The 20,159-nt window shown below is 41.3% G+C and overlaps 1 protein-coding gene across 1 annotated transcript in view; it reads left to right on the top strand.

The window, feature by feature from the left end:
• The window catches only part of kcnh1a (potassium voltage-gated channel, subfamily H (eag-related), member 1a), a gene marked incomplete at both ends in the record, with an annotated part of 50,451 nt that extends 34,791 nt beyond the window's left edge, over positions 1-15,660 (top strand). The window contains 4 exons of the mRNA XM_084076073.1: positions 3,214-3,413; positions 8,107-8,359; positions 10,551-10,747; positions 14,815-15,660. Coding sequence (XP_083932199.1) covers positions 3,214-3,413; positions 8,107-8,359; positions 10,551-10,747; positions 14,815-15,660 — 1,496 coding nt within the window. The remainder of the gene's footprint in view (positions 1-3,213; positions 3,414-8,106; positions 8,360-10,550; positions 10,748-14,814) is intronic.
• Positions 15,661-20,159: the final 4,499 nt, after the last annotated feature.

Below are 20,159 nucleotides of genomic sequence, written 5' to 3'. Positions count from 1 at the left end.
CAAGTAGTCTCAGAGTTTGTCAGGCCCTTAAGTATTTACTGTGAATGCGTGAACGGGGGAGGGGGTTTACCTCTGTGTACCAAATGTTTGGGTGTTAGTCACATGGGACTATGAAAGACAAAACTGCCTCCAACTTAGACTTAAATAATTAAATTATCTATCCCTTCATCAAAGATTATGAACCTACACGATATAATTTGGCCCTAATTACTGATCATATGATCTTCAATGGGCAGCTATCTTACTGACCAGGACTGCAGCCTTTAATCACTGTAGTCCCACATTTAACAAAGGAAACCAAACCACAACGGGTGGGAGCTCATTAGTTTTTCAGAGACACGATTAATAATAATTACCTTCGCTCCTGGCCTGAGATATAGGCCCATCCCCTCATACACGATACAGCGCCACCTGCCTGACAGAATTGCTGGACTCTCTTTTCCATTTTAGCTCACATTATTTTCGATGGGAAAAATATTCAAGACCCAGGGGAGGTGGGTTTGACATCATACTTTTGTATTTCATAAATATAAATATATAGTTTTTAAAAATGGTCTTAGTCAAGAGGATGGCAGAGTCTACACCACAACTACGACGAGTGGTTAACGATATACAGTAGTTACAGGGCTTGGCGTGGAAGGCCCTATACTATACAATGTTGTCATAAATGTTCACACTATACTGTCATAAAAAAATCATTAACCAGTGAAACCAGCTGTCCCTGGAAGAAATCGCATTCTGATTTTGTCACAAGAGCCCCTCTCACTGACCACAAACATCTAAAATGAAAAGAAAAGAATAGGAGAGCAGGTTTGTACAGCAAGTCCGCTCCTTCAGATAAAAAATGTATGAGGTGTCTATAGCATTTGTGTGTAGTGAATAATCCAGTGCACTGCCATTATGTCTGTGAACGCACGCAGAGTGCTATTGAGAGAGAGTAGCAACTCCAGCACCACAGGATCAATTTATCCCAGCGTTCCCTGCAATCCCACCGCAATAACTCTTCACCTGCACGCTCTGCTGTACAAGTAGCATCCACAGCCACTACCGCCATCCCTCTGATGAGACCATGACGGTCCCTCCTGCAGTTTTACACTTTCAGATTATCAACATAGGCTCCAGGGCACCGTCAAACTCTCGGAGAGCTTTTTTCATCGCCAGAGACGAATTCTCTTAGAAACCAAAATATATGGAAAATCACACCACCCACACAGACTTGTTCAGAGATGCAATCTCCCCTTTTAGTCCATGGCAATTCTCTATGAAATATGGATGTGCTGATAGTGTTCTATTTTTACCTTCACCAGTGGATCGGTGTTGGCAGCAGCAGATCATAGTGTGACGGGGGATCTGGGGGGGGGTTGGGGGATGGGGGTATACATATGTTCTGTTGCCATAGCAACTGCCGGCCTGGGGCATTAGTTTCTGACAACTGACTTTCTAACAAAGCAGCTCTTGGATGGTAGTTACCATTCTGACAACTTGTTAAGTTAAAAGCCCCTCCACCTCAAAAAAGGAGGGGGAAGAAAATCAATTGTCAGATCCCTCCTTTATCCTTAGATTGTCCGTTTAATCATTGATTCTTGCTATCGTGCATTAAATAGATTGCACAATCACATCAGTTGTGTTTCAGGGAGCATAACACTGTACTGTAGTGTACTGTACCTATACATTGAGGTGATCAAAGGATTCCAGGCATGGCTCTCACTGGCCTTCAGCAGTTTATGGCAATTATCTGCATTATTCCCTGTACAGTTTTCCAACACTTTGTGTTGTAAACAAACAACATGCACAAACAAAATACACTCACACACGCCTGTGCATGCAAACACACAGGTTGCTGTCATTATCTCTGGAGAATTGAAATGTGTAGATGGCATGTTTCCCCTCAAAACCTTCTAGCAGGGCTAATTAGGTGCTCATTGCCAAGAGAACACTACACTACACTGCAGAATCTGAGGCCTTTGATCCAAACACACCCCAGCTGTTGCAAGATTCCAGTCCAACTCATATACTGTATATAAGATCATTTGGTTGGGTGTAGCTGCATGGCAAAGGGAGATTTCACACACACACACACACACACACACACACACACACACACACACACACACACACACACACACACACACACACACACACACACACACACACACACACACACACAATTACGTGGGCCTACAGTATTTGTATTTATGCAGAGAGATGACATGTAACAAGAAGGGAATGTCTCTCCCATGCTTAATTTCATTGAACAAAAACAATGTTTCGCCGATGCAAGGGCTTCATGAACTAACCACCCCATTTGGATGCTATCAATGCATTGAATGGAACATTATCACGTTTTATCAGACCATTGAATGGGCAAAGTAGGCGACATACTGACCTACCCGCGATTTATCAGACCATTCATTGCGTGTTATAACTTATCAGGACTTATATAAGTTAAGTTTCGGTTTCGGACCATGACGGAGGCGCACAGTCTCATGCGAACCGGACGCTGGCTTGAGCCTACTCAGCACCGTCCGAGTTATGTACCGATAGGCACAGAATCGTAAATCATGTTGTGGGGACTGCTCTGCCTCCGGTAGGTCAGTATCTCCTGATTACGCCCAATGACGCAAAACGTGATAATGTCCCATTCAATGCATTGATAGCATTCGAAGCCGGTGAACTAACATTCTGTCTCATATGTTACAGTAACAAATAGCACAATTATTAGTAACAAAGTAACAAATAGCTCAACTCTCGATAGACAGCACCAGGTCTTCTTCCTCTGGGAAAACACTAATCATTCCATGCAGCTTTTACAGCCCTTTAAAGCAGGGGTCTTCAACGTTTTCAGACCAAGGACCCCCTAGCTGAGAGAGATGAAGCAGGGACCCCCTACTCTATATTGTAGAAAATTGTGTTTCAGATTAGTCTGCTCTTTTTCCCTCTACACCTATAGCCTCTTTGCCAAAAATAGCCGATCTACAAGCTCTCAACGCCTCGCGCTGCGATGCATTGAGAGCTTGTAGATCTGCTATTTTTGGCAAATGTTCCCCTCAGAAAAGGAATTCTAGGGTCAAGTGGTTAATGTAAAAAAACTAAATCCTATCACACAAAGATTTGGCGGACCCCCTATAGTAGCTCTGAGGACCCCCTGTTGAAGACCCCTGCTTTAAAGTTCCTCAGCTCAAGAACTCCCTTTTCCGCTCCTTCTCTCCCCAGCCCTGCTTTATGCCACAATCTTCGGTAATGTGACGACCATATTCCAGCAGATGTACGCCAACACCAACCGCTACCATGAGATGCTGAACAGCGTTCGAGACTTCCTGAAGCTCTACCAGGTCCCCAAGGGTTTGAGCGAGAGAGTCATGGACTACATTGCATCCACATGGTCGATGTCGCGGGGTATAGATACTGAAAAGGTATCTCAATCTGTAAGCCATGCATTCATTCATCTACTGTCCCTCACGATCACAGTTTGTTTTCACAGCATATTATCATATCACTTACTGGGAAATCCTCCACTCTTGTTCTAGCTTGCCAGGTTGGTAATGAATAAGTAAACGATGTGGCAACTATACAAAGTAGCAGCCACTGAAGCTTGCTGTTCTATTTCTCACAGATCTTGTGGAGAACTCATTTTTAATTAGTCTCTTGTTGTCTCACCTTCCACACATAGTGAGATTGCAATGAGTGTTTTACACACCAAATTGAAAGCCATGTGCAGAATACATTTTTATTTGTGTGTGCTACTGTTATCCATTGGCTCCAGGCCAAACCAGAGATCTAAAATCGGCACTTAATCCGTCTCTGCATGATATTCACCTATCAAAGAGATTAATGCCCTATAACAGACAACAAGCTGTGCAGGTGGAATAGTTGAACAACATGCTGTTCAAAAACAAGAGAACTGCTACTGGCCTTTGAACTTACCGGGGTTCCATAAACCTACAGGACAATTTTTACACATTTAGAGTTAACACGGGGGATTACTTTGTACAGTACATACTGTAATCAATCCCGTAGCTTGATATTTTGTGGTCTCGTCTCTCACAGACATAGAAGGCAGAAAACGAGTTCCTCTATCCATGTTGTCAGGGGTTGATTGCTCACAAAACAAGAAAATGTAGGTCTCGGGCCAAAATATTGGCAGGAAGGACACATTTGATTGCACACCTGTTTCAGAGTGAAAGTGGGCTTCTTGAAAGATTTCCTGCACACCATGAAAAGACCTTTCACACAGTCTGCAAGTGTTACATGTCAGTCAATAAACCCAAACCCAAATACTTATTTAATACATTGGCTCAGGGTGTTCTGGTGTTTTGGAATTGATTTGTAAACTGATTGATGCTACAACCTCTCTTTGTCATCCCTGCTCTAGCATCTGGTTGTAGACAAATATAATGGCATGCTCATTTCCAAACACAAGTACAAGGCATGAGCACCTACCATCTTCCCATGGCTTTATTGACACCTCCATTCTACTGCCTCAGGACCGCTCTGCTGGCACCTCCAAGTGATGGGACACACCATCTGCCTGCTTCCTCTCCTTCGCCTCTCAGACAGCTCTGGTCTCCTTTTGCGACACCTCGGTCGCCGTGTTTGCTCCTGGTTCGAACGTGCAGGTTTCACAAAGACTAAACTAAAGCTAAATTAAATGGTTAGGGGAAGTAAGAGTCCTTAATATTGTCTGTGCAGCGAGTATCCCCAACAAGTATTCCCTCGCAAACAGGTCGTGCCGGTCAGTGTACAGTACCACTCCTCTGAAGTCCTGTGTTCCAGTGTCTTTGTCACATTTCCATGTCTCACTGAATCCTTCCCACCTGAAATGAGACACAGGCAGGTGCAATGAATCTGACTGACGACAGGTGCTCACTCAGTCTGTATTGTAAATGCCAGAACACTAATAGTGGAGCGGCTAAATGCTTTTTTCTGGCAGAATCTTTCAGTTGATGATAAAAGCGTGAAAATTGGCATGAGCAATCTCCATGGGTCACTTGACAAGAATATTGTCTGAGCCATTTGTAATTTCAAGATGGCGGCCATTTTTCAAGATGGCCGATACCTTAGTGGGCAGTTAAGTGATATGATGGTTTATTTGGTGATACAAGCATGAAAATTGGCATGAGCAGTCTCTGTGGGTCACTTGACAATAAGCCACCCACAGCTACTTGAAATTTCAAGATGGTGGCCATTTTTCAAGATGGCCGACACTTTAGTGGAGCATTTAAGTTATATAATGGTTCATTTGGTGATACAAGTATGAAAATTGGCATGAGCCGTCTCAAAAGGTCATTTGACAAGAAACCGCCCACAGCCACTTGAAATTTCAAGATGTCTGCCGTCCGCCATGTGGATCCTTAAATGATACCTTTTCTCATAGAAATGTATTGGGTTCCTCAAAAAGCTCTGTCAAGAGAGGTTGTTTGACTGTGTTTTGTCTGACTCCTCGCCCTCAAGCTGTCCAGTTTGGTAAAACCTGTCAGGAGTTGCCTCCCACCGGCATAGCTCTCAGGGTTCACTGAGGTAGGCTTACACAAGCTCCCTTACCACGACAAGGTAACAGTCACAAGGGAGGATAATATATATATATATATTTTTTAAACTAACAGCCATTACATGTGTCAAATACATACTAAGGGGTGGGGAAACAAAAAATAAGATGAATAAATTAACACAGTTGTGGTGCTGATAAGCACAGTTGTGGTGCTGATAAGCACAGTTGTGGTGCTGAACGGACAGTGCTCCAAAATTATGAGCAATGGCTAACACTGAATGGCAATAGCCACGGAACCATGACAAACTATACTAAGGAACTAAACTGAAAATGTGCTTCACTGTTAGATATGGCAGTGGAGGGTAGTGGAAGTAATGTTACAAAGTAACAACTGAAAATTACACAGTAATAGACTAGATACAAAGTAAAACATGATGTGGCGAGGGGAAGCCGAGCCATAGGCCTACACTTGAAAACACAGAGGACAACGGGGAATAACTCTGGCAAAATAAACATGCAAATAGGTTCTAGCAGGGGCAATTACATAGGCATGTGAAACTGGGTCCATATCTGAAGCACTTACACCTTCCAGTACATGCCTTGGTGCACCCACATTTGGTCAACTCCCAACAACTCTCCGCAATAGGTGGAAGTGGAGTCCAGAAGACTTTCCACTTCTCGTCCTGTTCCACCCATCCCCAGTCAGATGGGCTCGGCATTTGTGGAGGTCGCTTCAATGCCTGTCCCCACACGTATCCAGCCTCATAAGAAGCACGTTTGGCATGCTCTTTGAGTGCTGCTTGAGTTGGCAGGATCAAGTCATATATATCGTCTTTGCTTTCTGGCAAAGAGATCAAGCCTGGCCTCGTTCACAGTTGTGACATCACTGGACCGGTCATACATTAGATCTTCTTAGTCTCTTGACATGGATATCTTTGGTATCTTCAGTGTCTTCAGCAGATGTAGATGCTCTCTTTTGGGCCCTTTCCAGCTCTGTGTTGTTGAACAGCTTGAATGATATGTTGCTCTTTTTCTTGTCAATGTGCTTTCTATGCCATCACCTTCATCTAGTCGGGTTGGACTAAGTAAGATAGGCAGAGCATTAATCTTATGAAATAATGGAACATTTCTTGCAATGGTATCATGACCAGTACGATCGTGCTCTCTGTGGAATAAACTTGGCTGAATGGGTTTTTCCTTGGTGACCTGCTGACAAATGAAACATCTGTCCCAGTTAGTTTTCACAACTGTTATGATGGCTTCTGCCATGTCTGCAGCATAGGCAGAGGCAGAGGGTTTATCCTTTTACCACCTTTTACCAAGCACTTTGATGTATGGGATACAACTAAGTTTGTGCCTTAACCCAACACTTAGTCCGATCGTTCATCCAATGCCATTTAAATCCCATGCGATCTGTACACCATCCGGTTAATTAAAACCCCATTAACCTTGGCTCGGCTCTCCCGCGCTGGCACAACCTGTCAATTCAGGTGCGGCTATCTAACTGTTTTGGGGTAAATTAGACAGCATTTGGGATACTAACTTTCAATTAGCTGACATTGAACCCCACTCTGAGGTTTAACAGCAGTGATATATCACCAGTGTGCCCTGGTAGTGCAGATATTCACTCTTATCTAATCTATCTATGATCAACAAATCAACAACTGTTTTAGCATAATAATAATAATAATAATAATCGTCCTTAATGGAAAAAAAAAAACGTACATTTCTATGAGAAAATGTATCTTTTGAGGATCCAGGGGGCGACCATCTTGAAAATAGAAATTTCAAGTGGCTGGGAGTGTTTTCTTGTCAAGCAACCCTTAGAGACTGCTCATGCCAAATGTAATGCTTGTATCACCAAATAAACCATTATATAACTTAATTGCTCCCCTAAAGTGTTGGCCATCTTGAAAAATGGACGCCATCTTGAAATTTGAAGTAGCTGTGGGTGGCCTATTGTCAAGTGACCCAGAGAGACTGCTCATGCCAATGTTCATGCTTGTATCACCAAATAAACCATTATATAACTTAATTGCTCCACTAAAGTGTTGGCCATCTTGAAAAATGGCCGCCATCTTGAAATTTCAAATAGCTGTGGGTGGCCTATTGTCAAGTGACCCACAGAGACTGCGCATGCCAATTTTCATGCTTGTATCACCAAATAAACCATCATATCACTTAACTGCCCACTAAGGTGTCGGCCATCTTGAAAAATGGCCGCCATCTTGAAATTACAAATGGCTCAGACAATATTCTTGTCAAGTGACCCATGGAGACTGCTCACGCCAATTTTCACGCTTTTATCATAAATTGAAAGATCGTAGCACTTATCTGCTCCGCTATAACCAACAGAGAGGAATCCAATACTCAGCTTTCATACAGTATGAGCCCTTAATTCTTAATAAACATAATTACAGGTCCAATCTGAGCTAATAGTAATCAATGGATTGGACCATAACAAAAGCAAGACTTCTGGGAATTCTAAGAATTGAAGACTATTGGCAAGGCATCACTTGCAGTAGTTTTGGACTTTGTCCATGATAGTCGTTTTTTCCATCATCATGGAGCATGAACCCATAAACCCACCAATTCAGAACGCTTTTCCCCCCCTCTAGGTGTTGCAGATATGTCCCAAGGATATGAGAGCGGATATTTGTGTTCATCTCAACCGGAAGGTTTTTAAAGAGCATCCAGCTTTCCGGTTAGCGAGCGATGGGTGCCTCAGAGCATTAGCCATGGAGTTCCAGACAATCCACTGTGCGCCTGGTGACCTGATCTACCATGCGGGTGAAAGCGTGGACAGCCTTTGTTTCGTGGTATCAGGATCACTGGAGGTTATTCAGGATGATGAGGTGGTGGCCATTTTAGGTGAGTTAAACCTTTTTCAATGTAGTTTTTTTTTTCAAGGAGACTTATACTAAGGGTTACCCTTTATTTCCGTCCCTTTTTTCTAAGAAAAATACGGGACGCCCGAAATTACATTAACCACTTAACCACAACCCCAGCATCCTTATTCTGGGGAGAACATTAGCCTTAAATTGCAGATCTACAACCTCACAACGTTGCTTGTAGATCGGTTATTTTTGGTAAAGAGATTTGGTGTACACAGAAAGAAGCAGTCCAAGTACAGAGACTACTCAGGTCCAGTTTACTAAGTCTAGAGGGTTTAAGTGGTTAAAACTTGTATGATATATGAGCTGTCAGAACTCGTAAGATGTGTGTGATTGATAAGGTAAAAAAATAAGGAACAAAGTGTGTCCCTTATCAGTTCAATAAGAGACACGTCTTTTTTTCCAAGGGATGATCGCTTATTTCAAGGGACGGATGGCAACCTTAATGCACAAACAAATAATTATAATTGATATTGGTTTAACAGTATATCATGGATATTTGTATAAGCAAACCTTCTTTCTCAGGAAAGTGCCCATTTAAAAGTATGATTTAATAAGTTTATATGTATCTATTTATTTATTTGGCCACAGCAGGGTATGAGTTACATACTTGTATCAACATTGTCCCATTTTAAAAATAAATACATTTTAACTCATTCACTGCCTGAATTATTTCTGGCCGCGTTTGCCCACTGCCAAGATTTTTCGTTGAAAAAAAAAAGTACTCAGGAGCCGAGATACAGAATTTTTAAGTTTAAAGTTAACAAGGAAGTGGATGGGAGTCTAGATCTTCGAAAAATCATATCTCCTTGGTCTTTGGGTCAAATTTTCTTTTTTAATGTACTTTTTTTAAAAGTCGTTTTAGTCGTTCTAGGCAGGCATGGCTTATGGGACAGAAGTCGTTTTAGTCGTTCTAGGCAGGGAATGAGTTAAGACACGGAAAATAAAAAGCCAAAACATGTATTAATTGGTTCATGGCTGGTAGACGTCTAGATGAAATACTGTAGCCTTGACTGGTTTACATCAATAACTTGCTGTTGGTTCGTCTTCGGAACAATCAATATTCTCTTAGGCTGCTTGTGACGTCTTTGGAGGGTTCACTGTAATGGAGCCCCCGATGATAAACCTGCTACTGCTACAGTATGAATCAGGTTCTCATTGGCCTAATGGCACTCTTAAGAACAGACACAAAATGTAAAATACAAGGACTCACAAGATGGAGCTTTCAATTCCTTCTGTACTAGGACCACGTGTATCTCCTTCTCTATGCTGCTCTGAAAATCTAAATATTTACCTGTTATTAACAGTGTATCAACTCAGCCAAACAGTACCTCATGATTGAAAAGTCCTGGTGCAGTGCCGCAGTCAAGAATTTCATATGAATAATAAAGTCTGACCCTGACTACTTGCAGAGAAAAGTGTTATCAAAGAATTGAATGGTTGGCTTCATCTGGGTTTTCAAATTGACCTTTGATCTACTCAGAGACCCATCCTGATCAATCGAGTACATTTACTATTGTGTTATGAGAAGCAGTTGATTCTGTTTCAAATGATTTATAATACTGTACATCATGGTTCATTATCAAGAACTTCTGTCACACAGGCTAGAGCAGTTTTGTCTGAGCCCAGTACTGTTCTAGACATCAGAAATGCTTCTATTACATGAAGATCTCTATTCTCTAATATATATTGTTTAACATGGAGACCATGTCAACAGTAGGGCTGTCACGATTAGGACATTTTACATGACGATTAATTGTCACTCAAATAATTGCGATTAACGATTGAATTGTGTTTTTGTCATTGAAAATTACATTTCTGTTTGGCTTTTAGGCTTTGAAGTTACACATGGCAAATATGACACATAACATCAACCTAAATATACAAATAAATGACGGACCTATTTGATACTAACCTTTTTTAATATGGAAACGATTATGACAAAATAATTGCGATTATCTCAAATAATTGCGATTTGGCGATTATGTAATAATTGTGACAGGCCTAGACAACAGGCCAGAACAGATAATGGCATCCATAGATCTTATCCTTTCCTCAGACAAGACTAAAATATTTATTCCAACAGATAACACTTTGGAAGAAGTGCTTCACTTGCAAAAAAAGTAATAGGGACCGAAAAAGCTGAGTTGTCTGTTCTTGCTCTGCAGGTAAGGGGGATGTTTTTGGGGATGTGTTTTGGAAAGAGGTCACACTGGCCCAGGCGTGTGCCAATGTACGAGCACTGACGTACTGCGACCTTCACATCATTAAACGAGACGCTCTGCAAAAGGTGCTGGAATTCTACACAGCTTTCTCCAATCACTTCTCAAGGAATTTGCTTCTCACATACAACCTGCGGAAAAGGGTGAGTTTGGCTCTTGCATTAACATCTTATTTTGCGTTGAGAACTCACACTCAGGGGCACATTACTGCACTTAACACTTTAAACCTGGCCTCCCTATTTTGGGCATCGGACATGCTGGCCAATCATAGGTACTGCAGCTTATTACGGCTGGGGGCAGACACATGAACGAGCGAAAACGGTTTTCGACCAATGGGCTCGACTCACAAGCTTGCGCACAGGGTTGCGCACAGAGGTGTGACGCAAGACGCGTCAATAGGCCCCGCCCATCACATTTCCCAACCCGGAAGAAGGGGTGAAAAGGGAGTATGCACTGGGTGAGCAAGTCCATACAAGTGGATGGGCGGGGATTCCCAGTGCCCTCTCTATTATTTTATAACTCTATGGTCATGGGGTGCAGCCGCCTTGAGGAGCTGCGGAGAAATAGCTTAATTAAGCGACACAATGAGGCCGATTTGGCCCTTCCTTGGCCGACTGTGGGAGCGTGCGTGCAAAGTTTCACGCCTATCGGTCCAGTGGTGCGAGAGATAAGCTGTTCATAAACACTGCAGGACATTCCATATGTATTGGAAGAGGCATGTGGTTTTAGGACCAACCGGTCCGAATGACCAGTAGGGGTCTGCAGTGCAGTGACAAGAATACACAAGTATTATGGAGAATTCAGGAAATGGCATGACTAAATTGGGACAAAAAGAGGGAAAATTAACCAAATAAGAAAAAGGAAAAGGATAACTGAGAGCTAAATATTCTTTTACACAAGTATTCTGTAGAATCTGAGAGAATAACATTTCTCAGACTGTGGAATTATTGACAGTTTACTGATTTTACTGATTACCGTTTTCCTTTCCTTATCTCTTCAAATTTTGTTTTTTTTGACAGGTTAACATTTCACAAAAAAAATATATCATTTTTATTCTTATTAAACCACTTTGCTAAATAAAGTTCCCCAAAACATTTCCCAGTTGTTGTTGGCATTGTTGTGTGCTTACTGTAGTTCAATTATCTAAAAGTCTCTTGAAAGGGATAACTTTCAAGAGACTTTATCTAACCATGTTTGCAAAAACTCGATACTACAATGACGAAGAAAGAAGAACAAACGACATATGTCATGGGATACCGGGTTGTAATTTGATGAACCCTTTCCAACTCTCTTTCTTTCGTAATTCTGTGTATATAAAACATATATCCCCTATCAAATCTCTTAATTACACCAACAGAGTAGGTAGAGCCTGGCGGAGCAGACACAGCGAACGCTGCACACACGCACGCACACACACACACACACACACACACACACACACACACACACACACACACACACACACACACACACACACACACACACACACACACACACACACACACACACACACACACACACACACACACACACACACACACACACACACACACACACACACACACACACACACACACACGCACGCACGTACGTTCTGGAGGGTCTCCTGGTGGTGCCAGCAGAGACCTATCTGTTCCCAGCACCGGCGAGCGAAAGCATGGGAACATTTTAAAGCATATCATTGGCTGTCCAAGGCCCAATCATCAAAAGGTCGCGAGAATCCAGTGATGTCAATCTCAGGACGTCTGAATGTAGGACTGGTCTGGTATCCCAGTCAAAAAAGCAGCCAGAGATTCGTAAAAAGATTTCACACAGCTCTACTTGTGTCACATTAAAGCCACCGTCATATTCTCCATTCAGAGACACTTCAACAGTGACAGCAACAGCAGTACGTGTACATTTTTATACTCTCAGAAATATCGGAATATCAAGGAGTAAGGATTTTACTGTAATGGGAGTACAGTAACTAGTTACTCTCTTCATAAACAAGGTTACCCTTCCCGAGAGACTGAATGTGATGAATGGGTTGCTTGCATCCGGAAAAGCAATCTCATATATTGTGTTGAACAGACCATTCACTAGGGTCCTATACATCCTGGATTTATACAGCTTGGAAAATGTTGATTGAATGGATACTGCTAGAGTTGGATTTAGGTGTATTTCACATGCAATGTACGTAAGTACAAACATTTAGACCTGAGGCCGATTCTAAAGGCCTTCTAAATCCTAACCTAACCTAACCTAAATATTTTGCTACGTATATATATCAACAACTAATGTATGCGACACAGATGCTGTCCCGGATTGAAAGGTATAAAGACTGTCCTGGTATAATGTCTGTGGATATTTACAGAATATAAATAAAGTGTTCAGAACATTAGCAATGTAGTTTGTCAACCTGTGGATATTTAGAACAAAATATTATTTCTAATACTCAATAAGATGTCTTGTATTCTGTTCTTCTAGACATAAGATTAAAAATAATAATGCTCCAATGCGATGCTACCGGCGTTATCTACCCAGAAATACATTGTGGTGGTGCTATGATGATTTGGTCTATACCTACTGCAAAATCTAAGTAACATTTAACTTTTGATGAAATTTGTTAAAATAAGCTTTCTTGTGATGCACAAACAGTCTCGCATATTAATTCCAAGCAGATTAATGTGATTTTACAAAATCCTTTGAAATGATTGTTATGAAGTCCTAGATAATGCCTCAATCCTATGCTCTGCTGCAGCCCTAGAATATTGATCGGACCACTGCCACAAGAGAGACATTACAGACACAATGACTGTGCTTCAGAGCAAGAAGAGTTGACACAGGTCCATTTTTACGATCTCAAAGTAAAATCAACACTCTGGATTGTACTGTGTACAAATTTGAGTACAACCGTTTAGTTCTTGGCTATGTAAACACCCATGGTCTATCTTAACAACTTAATCAGATGTAATCATTAAATTATAGCTGCTGCGCAGCAATGCGGCGGGGCATTTTGAGGACGAACAAACTAGCAAAAGGAGGAAAACAAATGAGAAATACAGGAGAGTCATTCAGCAGAACTGTCTGTGAGGAAAACGAAATAATTAAACCTTGAAATCATGTCTATTTCCTATGGGTTCTGGGTGTCAACCCCAGAACATTGTGATTCAAGGCCAGCACTCTACCAATTGAGCTACCCAGGCACACATACTGTAATACTAGCTACTGTTCAGTATTGTATGTACAGTATGTATATGTATGTATTTAGAGAGATGGAATATAACCAAGCAAATGGAAGTGTATTGCACTTTGGCTTAAATGTCTCTTCTGTCTAGTAGTGCTACTTTTGTTTCTCCACACAGCACAATGTCTGAGTAGGCATTACCATATTTATTCTGCGCTACCCAAGGCTCAAGCTCACAACCTTAGACAACAAGGGCAAGTCATGTCAACTCATTGAGCTACTAGCTCAAAGTGAGAAGCAATAAATAGCATCAGATGATGATTGTAACCACAGTTGCATCTAGTACCAAAAGCTCAATTATAAGACAACATTCTGAGAATATTTGGATTGTACCTCATCTAGACAACATATAATTCATTTTTTACAAAGATTGATTGCACCATGACCAAGAAAATTATGAAATTCACCACACTGCAAATACCGACATAAACATTTTGTTTATTTTCCTGAACATTGAAGTTTTGCTCAGTGAGACTGCAGTACTGTGAGTGGCTACTGCACAGTACTGTGAGTGGCTACTGGTCATGAGTCATCACGTCAAATTCGGATCGTTTTTAGGCCCAGAAGCTTCGACTTCAAAAATAAAATCGAACCTAATTTGAATAAAAATATTTCATAATTTATAAAACACAACAAAGACAAAACACAAATAATTGAAGATATAGTGAACTAGTTCAGTAGATCTCTTCTGACAGTGCTATGGTATATACTGTACAAGTCCTGCAGTTGACTGGTAGGTCATTAGATAATGCCTTTTACTGAGTGCAGCCGTGTTGCTCTTGCTCTTGAATATGTACATGTCTGCAGATACCAAATTGCAGTATAATCACAACCTCATCACCCCTGCTGTCCTCAGACCCTTGTGCCCTTCCTATGCAGACGTGACAAGTATAAGGCCTTTAGCATTGACACTACAACACATTTTTACATAATTCGAAATAACAGTTTCCTCTTTGCTAATCAAAGCTTTCCCTTTGTTTTTAGATTGTGTTTCGAAAGATCAGTGACGTGAAACGAGAGGAGGAAGAAAGGCTAAGACGCAAAAATGAAGCGCCTCTGAACCTTCCCCCGGATCACCCAGTGCGAAGGCTCTTTCAGCGCTTCAGACAGCAGAAGGAGTCTCGCTCGACAGACAAACCTGACTCAGACGAACACGATGTAGAGAAAGGCGCTGTGTACACAGAACCCTCTTCATTGGCACCCATTGCCACCACCAGCATTGTCACGGTGACAGAAAGCCCAGCAACACCCTCATCATCTGTGCCCCACAACTCCACCCCGTCAGATAAGGCGAAGCTCAAGGCACCATCTCCTGTCGGCTTCGCAGGATGTCGGCCAGCCGAACCCACCAAGGTCAAAGGCTGGGGGCGCTTCAAAGAGTCTATGGCCAAAGCTGACAACTGGAACCAAGTGTCTAAGGCTGAATCCATGGAAACTTTGCCTGATCGGACAAAGACGCTTGAATCACAGATGAGTCTTAAGAAGACAGACTCCTGTGACAGTGGCATCACCAAAAGTGACCTGCGCCTGGACAAAGTGGGTGACTTTCGCACGACCCCGCAGGACCGAAGTCCTGTCCAGCCGGACGCTAGGCACACCTTCTACCCAATCCCAGAGCAAACACTTCAGGCCTCACTTCAGGAGCTCAAGCTGGAGTTGAGGGATGACCTCAAGAACCTCAGTGTTCGAATATCTGCCCTGGAAGCACAGCTTACAGAAGCACTTGAGCTCCTCAAAGCGAGGAGCCCTGTCGCTGGCTCCCCGAAAACACTCTTTGAGATCTCTAGACCCACTTCACCAGAGATGGACAAGGAGGATATCTTTACTTAAAGGCTGACAGTGGCAGATGTGCTATCAGAGCAGTGTAATGAGCATTCACTGAGCTCAGCTGGGATCTGGTAATATCCAGATTACTTGGATGGCCGAGGTGGCACTGGGTGCACCAAGTAGACAATGGAACACTGTGGTCTTTGTGATTCACTGGTGCTTGTCCTACAGTAGGTGTGACCGTCCAAGTCATGTTGAAAGGTCAATTTGTTGAAGCCTTTCAGCACGGATCAGTCATAAAATGTTTGTATATAAGCTTGATTTATTTTTCAATAATTTCATAGAGGAAAAATAGCTGGGTCAGAAAAGCATTTTATGTCTAATACAATCACTGGATCATATCGGAGTCCAAACAAAAGCACAAATTTCTTTCATGTCTTACACTTTAAGCATATATTGGAAAGTTCCAGAAAGAGCATGATTCATTGGTTACTGTATGAAAACTCACATGGGGTACCTTGCATGTCACATAAGAAACGTATGCACATTAACCACATTTGATGGATTAGTGTAATAAACAAAGTCATTTGTATTGTTTCACAATGACAAAGAGATAGGGCACTTTGCAAACACTAAGACTCCCACGATGGTTATTAGTTATTAGTGCAAATCACTACAATTAGCCATCTGATTGGCCAAACAGGTGTCCCAGCCATGTTGATAATTCCTATAAAGCATTGTCTACGCTTTATGTAAACATGGAATTAGCTCATTTTCATTTGCATGGTAACAGGGAGCTAGATAGTCCTTATCCTTATGTAAAAATACTACTTACTGGAAACTATTCTGACAGTACTTATCACGTGGTAACCATTGCACAAAAGGCATTATATAACGGAGTGCATTCTTTGCCGCATTTACTGGTATTTAATGTCAGTAATGCTGCTGATGTGCGTGGTTGCGTCTCATATCATACCACATCGCTAACCTTCTCATAATCATATCCTTAATGCCATTAAGAGTGCCCTTTCAGATGTTAAGGCAATTCAAATATATATATATAGATATATGATATCAAATATGATATGTAGATTTTGGGGGGTTTGGAGTCTTTTGCTTCAGCTTCCAATTCATTGACAATGCACCAACTGCAGAAACTTGATATCACATTTTCTTTTTCTTTTCTTATAGTTGACAGGTAAAAATGACTTTATACAAATCTAGACTACTCTGTTCAAAATCATATGAAATACACTTGGATTAGGTTTTAGGGGGATTTTGTTTACTATAAAGCTGCATTGTGTGATACTTTTGATATTACTTTCAGGATCACAAATCCTGAAAGTAATATGCGCTGGGTGAAGGTTTTATTCAGAAAACGAATACTGTATGTGCAGTCGTGCACGCACCGGCCAACTCTAAGCTCCTCCGACTTGGGGCTGCCTTCTCTAAGCTGCTCTCAGATGAAACACCTTGGCAACCTCCCCCGCCAACATATTCTAAAAGCTGCCCCTTTACACATTTCCTACGACTGAGTTATGGTTTACTATTTTCCAGCACAAGATGATCTATCTGCATTTTTTGGGGGAAAAGTAATTAAAAGACACACCAATGGTGGAAGAAACTGCAAAGCACCAACCCGCTCATCAGGAGCAGTTAGGGGTTCAGTGTCTTGCTCAAGGACACTTGAGCAATTTGGTTCCATTTGTACACTCAGAGTTATGGTACACAGAGTCATTCCATTTGTACGTTATGGGGGTCCTTGAAAATTAAAACGTTTGAGAACCACTGTGCTAGTGCTACACTAATTGGAACAGAGCCTTCATTAGAATCATCAATAAAACTGCATATCGCACAATGGAGCTTTAATGGATGCAAGCGATGTGGGAAAGCATCATCTGTATTTGCATTCATCATGTCCGTGTGGCATACATGAGTGCCGTGTCATCCCCTCTGACACCACATGTTTGTGTTCTTGGCTGCTTCCCTGTTCTGTCTATTAAAAGGTATGGTGGAAGGTGGGGATCATCAGTGCTTATGGGATTCACCTGGCCCTGGTGCATCCCGTAGGCCATATAATCTGGTCCAATCAGTCATATCTCTTATTTCCAGCACTGCACGTCTCCTCTTTAGTTTGCTATTTGTTTGTTTCTGCATCCTGCAACACCCCTAAATCATACATGTCATTACACCCAGTCACATACACCCACTGATAAACTGTCTGGCAAACAATACCCGCTTTTGCTATTTCTTGGATTATTTATTAATAAAATTCCTTGAGTTTATTCAGTTACTGTGTCTCCCTTATTGTTACTACCTCTAAGCATGGTTGTAACAAACGGGAGCTGATCTATTATCCCAAGAGGCATAGTTGATAAATGGAAGCATGTCTGTGTATGGCTTAGTAAGGATTTTGTCTGATTTCTCTTATTTTCAGTTAGTCCTAATTTTATGTACATTTGAGTTGGTAGCAGAATTACATTACTTTACCTTATGGCACTGGTTAATCATAATGATTGTCTAATGACCTGCTCCAAGTGTATACGAATGGGTTATTTCATTTAGCCAGAGAAGGTCTAAGATTGGAAACATTCATATTTTATTTTACTGAGACAGGGCCTTAACTTCCTGGGCAATTTCCCAGCATGAAAAGAATGGGCACCATTGCACAGCAAACATTTGCCCCCCCCCCACCCACACACAGACTCATATTCAGAAAGAATTGCGTCAGTCGGCAGTTCATGATGTATGACTGGAAAAAGGTTTAATTCCATTATCTAAATCTGAGGTTTTTATCTTCTATTTTGTTTTTTTTCTGTGGTTTTATGCATGAGGGATCATGTACATAAATAATAATAATAATAGACACAGAGCAAGTCCTAAAATGGCAGCAAGGTTATTGTTTTCATTACATCAGGACCCATATGTATAAATATGGTTCCCAGCCTTTTAAAGTTTTATAAAACCCTGCATACATGTATACCATAATTGTTATCACAAATATCATGCAGTCCCATTCTATACATCAGAAAATTCTTCTCTGAAATATTTGTGACGATAACATTTATTTTACTTCCTAATGGATAGTCCCTATCCTTTTTCTCTTGTCTTACTGGAACAGGAGACACGCGGTGTAGGAATATGATGAGGGTGAGAAAGAGGCTGGGGTTGCCAGTGCCACTAATGTTCACATTTCCATCAAAGATTTAGAGGAGTAAAAAGAAATGTCAGTGCGTAAAAGTGAGAACCCTGTCAACTTAAGATACAATGCACATGGAGCCATTTCTAGGTCTATATCTATTCTAGACCTAGCATTTCTATCATCTAAAAATAACTATGGAAAAGCACTTGGGTTTTCTGTCAGAAGCTATTCACTAAAATTGCAGAGACCAACTCTTAGTTAGGAATTCAGGAATTAATAGTTAAGAGGCAGAGCTGTCAGCATTTCTGAGGTCAATCACTTTAGTGGGTGCAGGATTCTAGCTGAACAGTCACAACAAATAAATCCTTGGATGTCCGTAACTGACAGATTTTATGCAAACTCAATACATAGTGAAAATCAGTAGATTGGACTCTGATATATATATGGCTCGAATAGCTATTACAACTCATTCATTCAATCAATCAATCAGATTTGTGAACAAATCATGACAGGCTTTTGCACTTTACCAATTTCCTGCTAGGTTGGAATGTGGTTTTGTAGAATGATTTAATGTGATATGGTACCAATGCAACTTCACAAACTGCAATTCTGGTTGAAAGTGTCACCATTTATTGTTTGTTTATATCGAAGGAATGAGGTTTGTCAATGCTCAATTTTCAAAATCGAACGATATCCCATCCACTAATATTTTCATCTATTTTAACACGCACTATAAATGTGCTTCCTTCCACCGACACAAAGAAGAATGACAGACTCTTGTGTGCTTTGTAAATTGCTATCGTGTGATGGTTTCTAGATTTATAGCTCCTCTTTATTGGGCATGTGCGTGCTGCTGGACAGTATCTGCATCTGAGCCATGTGAACTGCAAGCAGTACCAACATTTGAGTAGATGTGATGTTTGTGTTAAGCCTAATTTGAACTTGCATCATATTTTCCAGTTGGAAATCCGTTATTTTTGGCAAGCGACTCGGTCGTATGACAAAGTATAAATTAGCCATTACACTATGCTAGAGGATTATGATAGAATTTTATGTTTTAAGAGAAATGGATAAACGGATGTATGTCTGCACTCTTTAAAACCAAGTACATTCCTGTGCTATTGTCAGCTATTTGTGCGTACATACCTTCAAAGAAACACATAACTGTTATTGTCTGATGAGGCTATACAGCATCTCTTTCTTTTCTATCCCTGTGTAGATGCATCCAAACAGGACATGGCATTCTTTGTAGTGTATGTCTCAAGGGTATAGAACGGCAGATTCAGGGCCCATCCCACCACGCTAAATCTTTAACCAAAGCCACAGCTAGATAGGAGTGGAATGTGGTGTGGGCCGGCTGGGCCCACTGTAAAATTCATAAAAGATCTTTGAAAGCAATATGTAGTGCTGTGCTGTAACA

Source organism: Gymnoscopelus microlampas, assembly GCF_963454915.1.
Source record: "Gymnoscopelus microlampas genome assembly, chromosome: 13".
Lineage (NCBI taxonomy): Eukaryota > Metazoa > Chordata > Actinopteri > Myctophiformes > Myctophidae > Gymnoscopelus > Gymnoscopelus microlampas.
The sequence above is the reverse complement of the archived record's forward strand: the minus strand, read 5'-3'. Positions and strand labels throughout refer to the sequence as shown.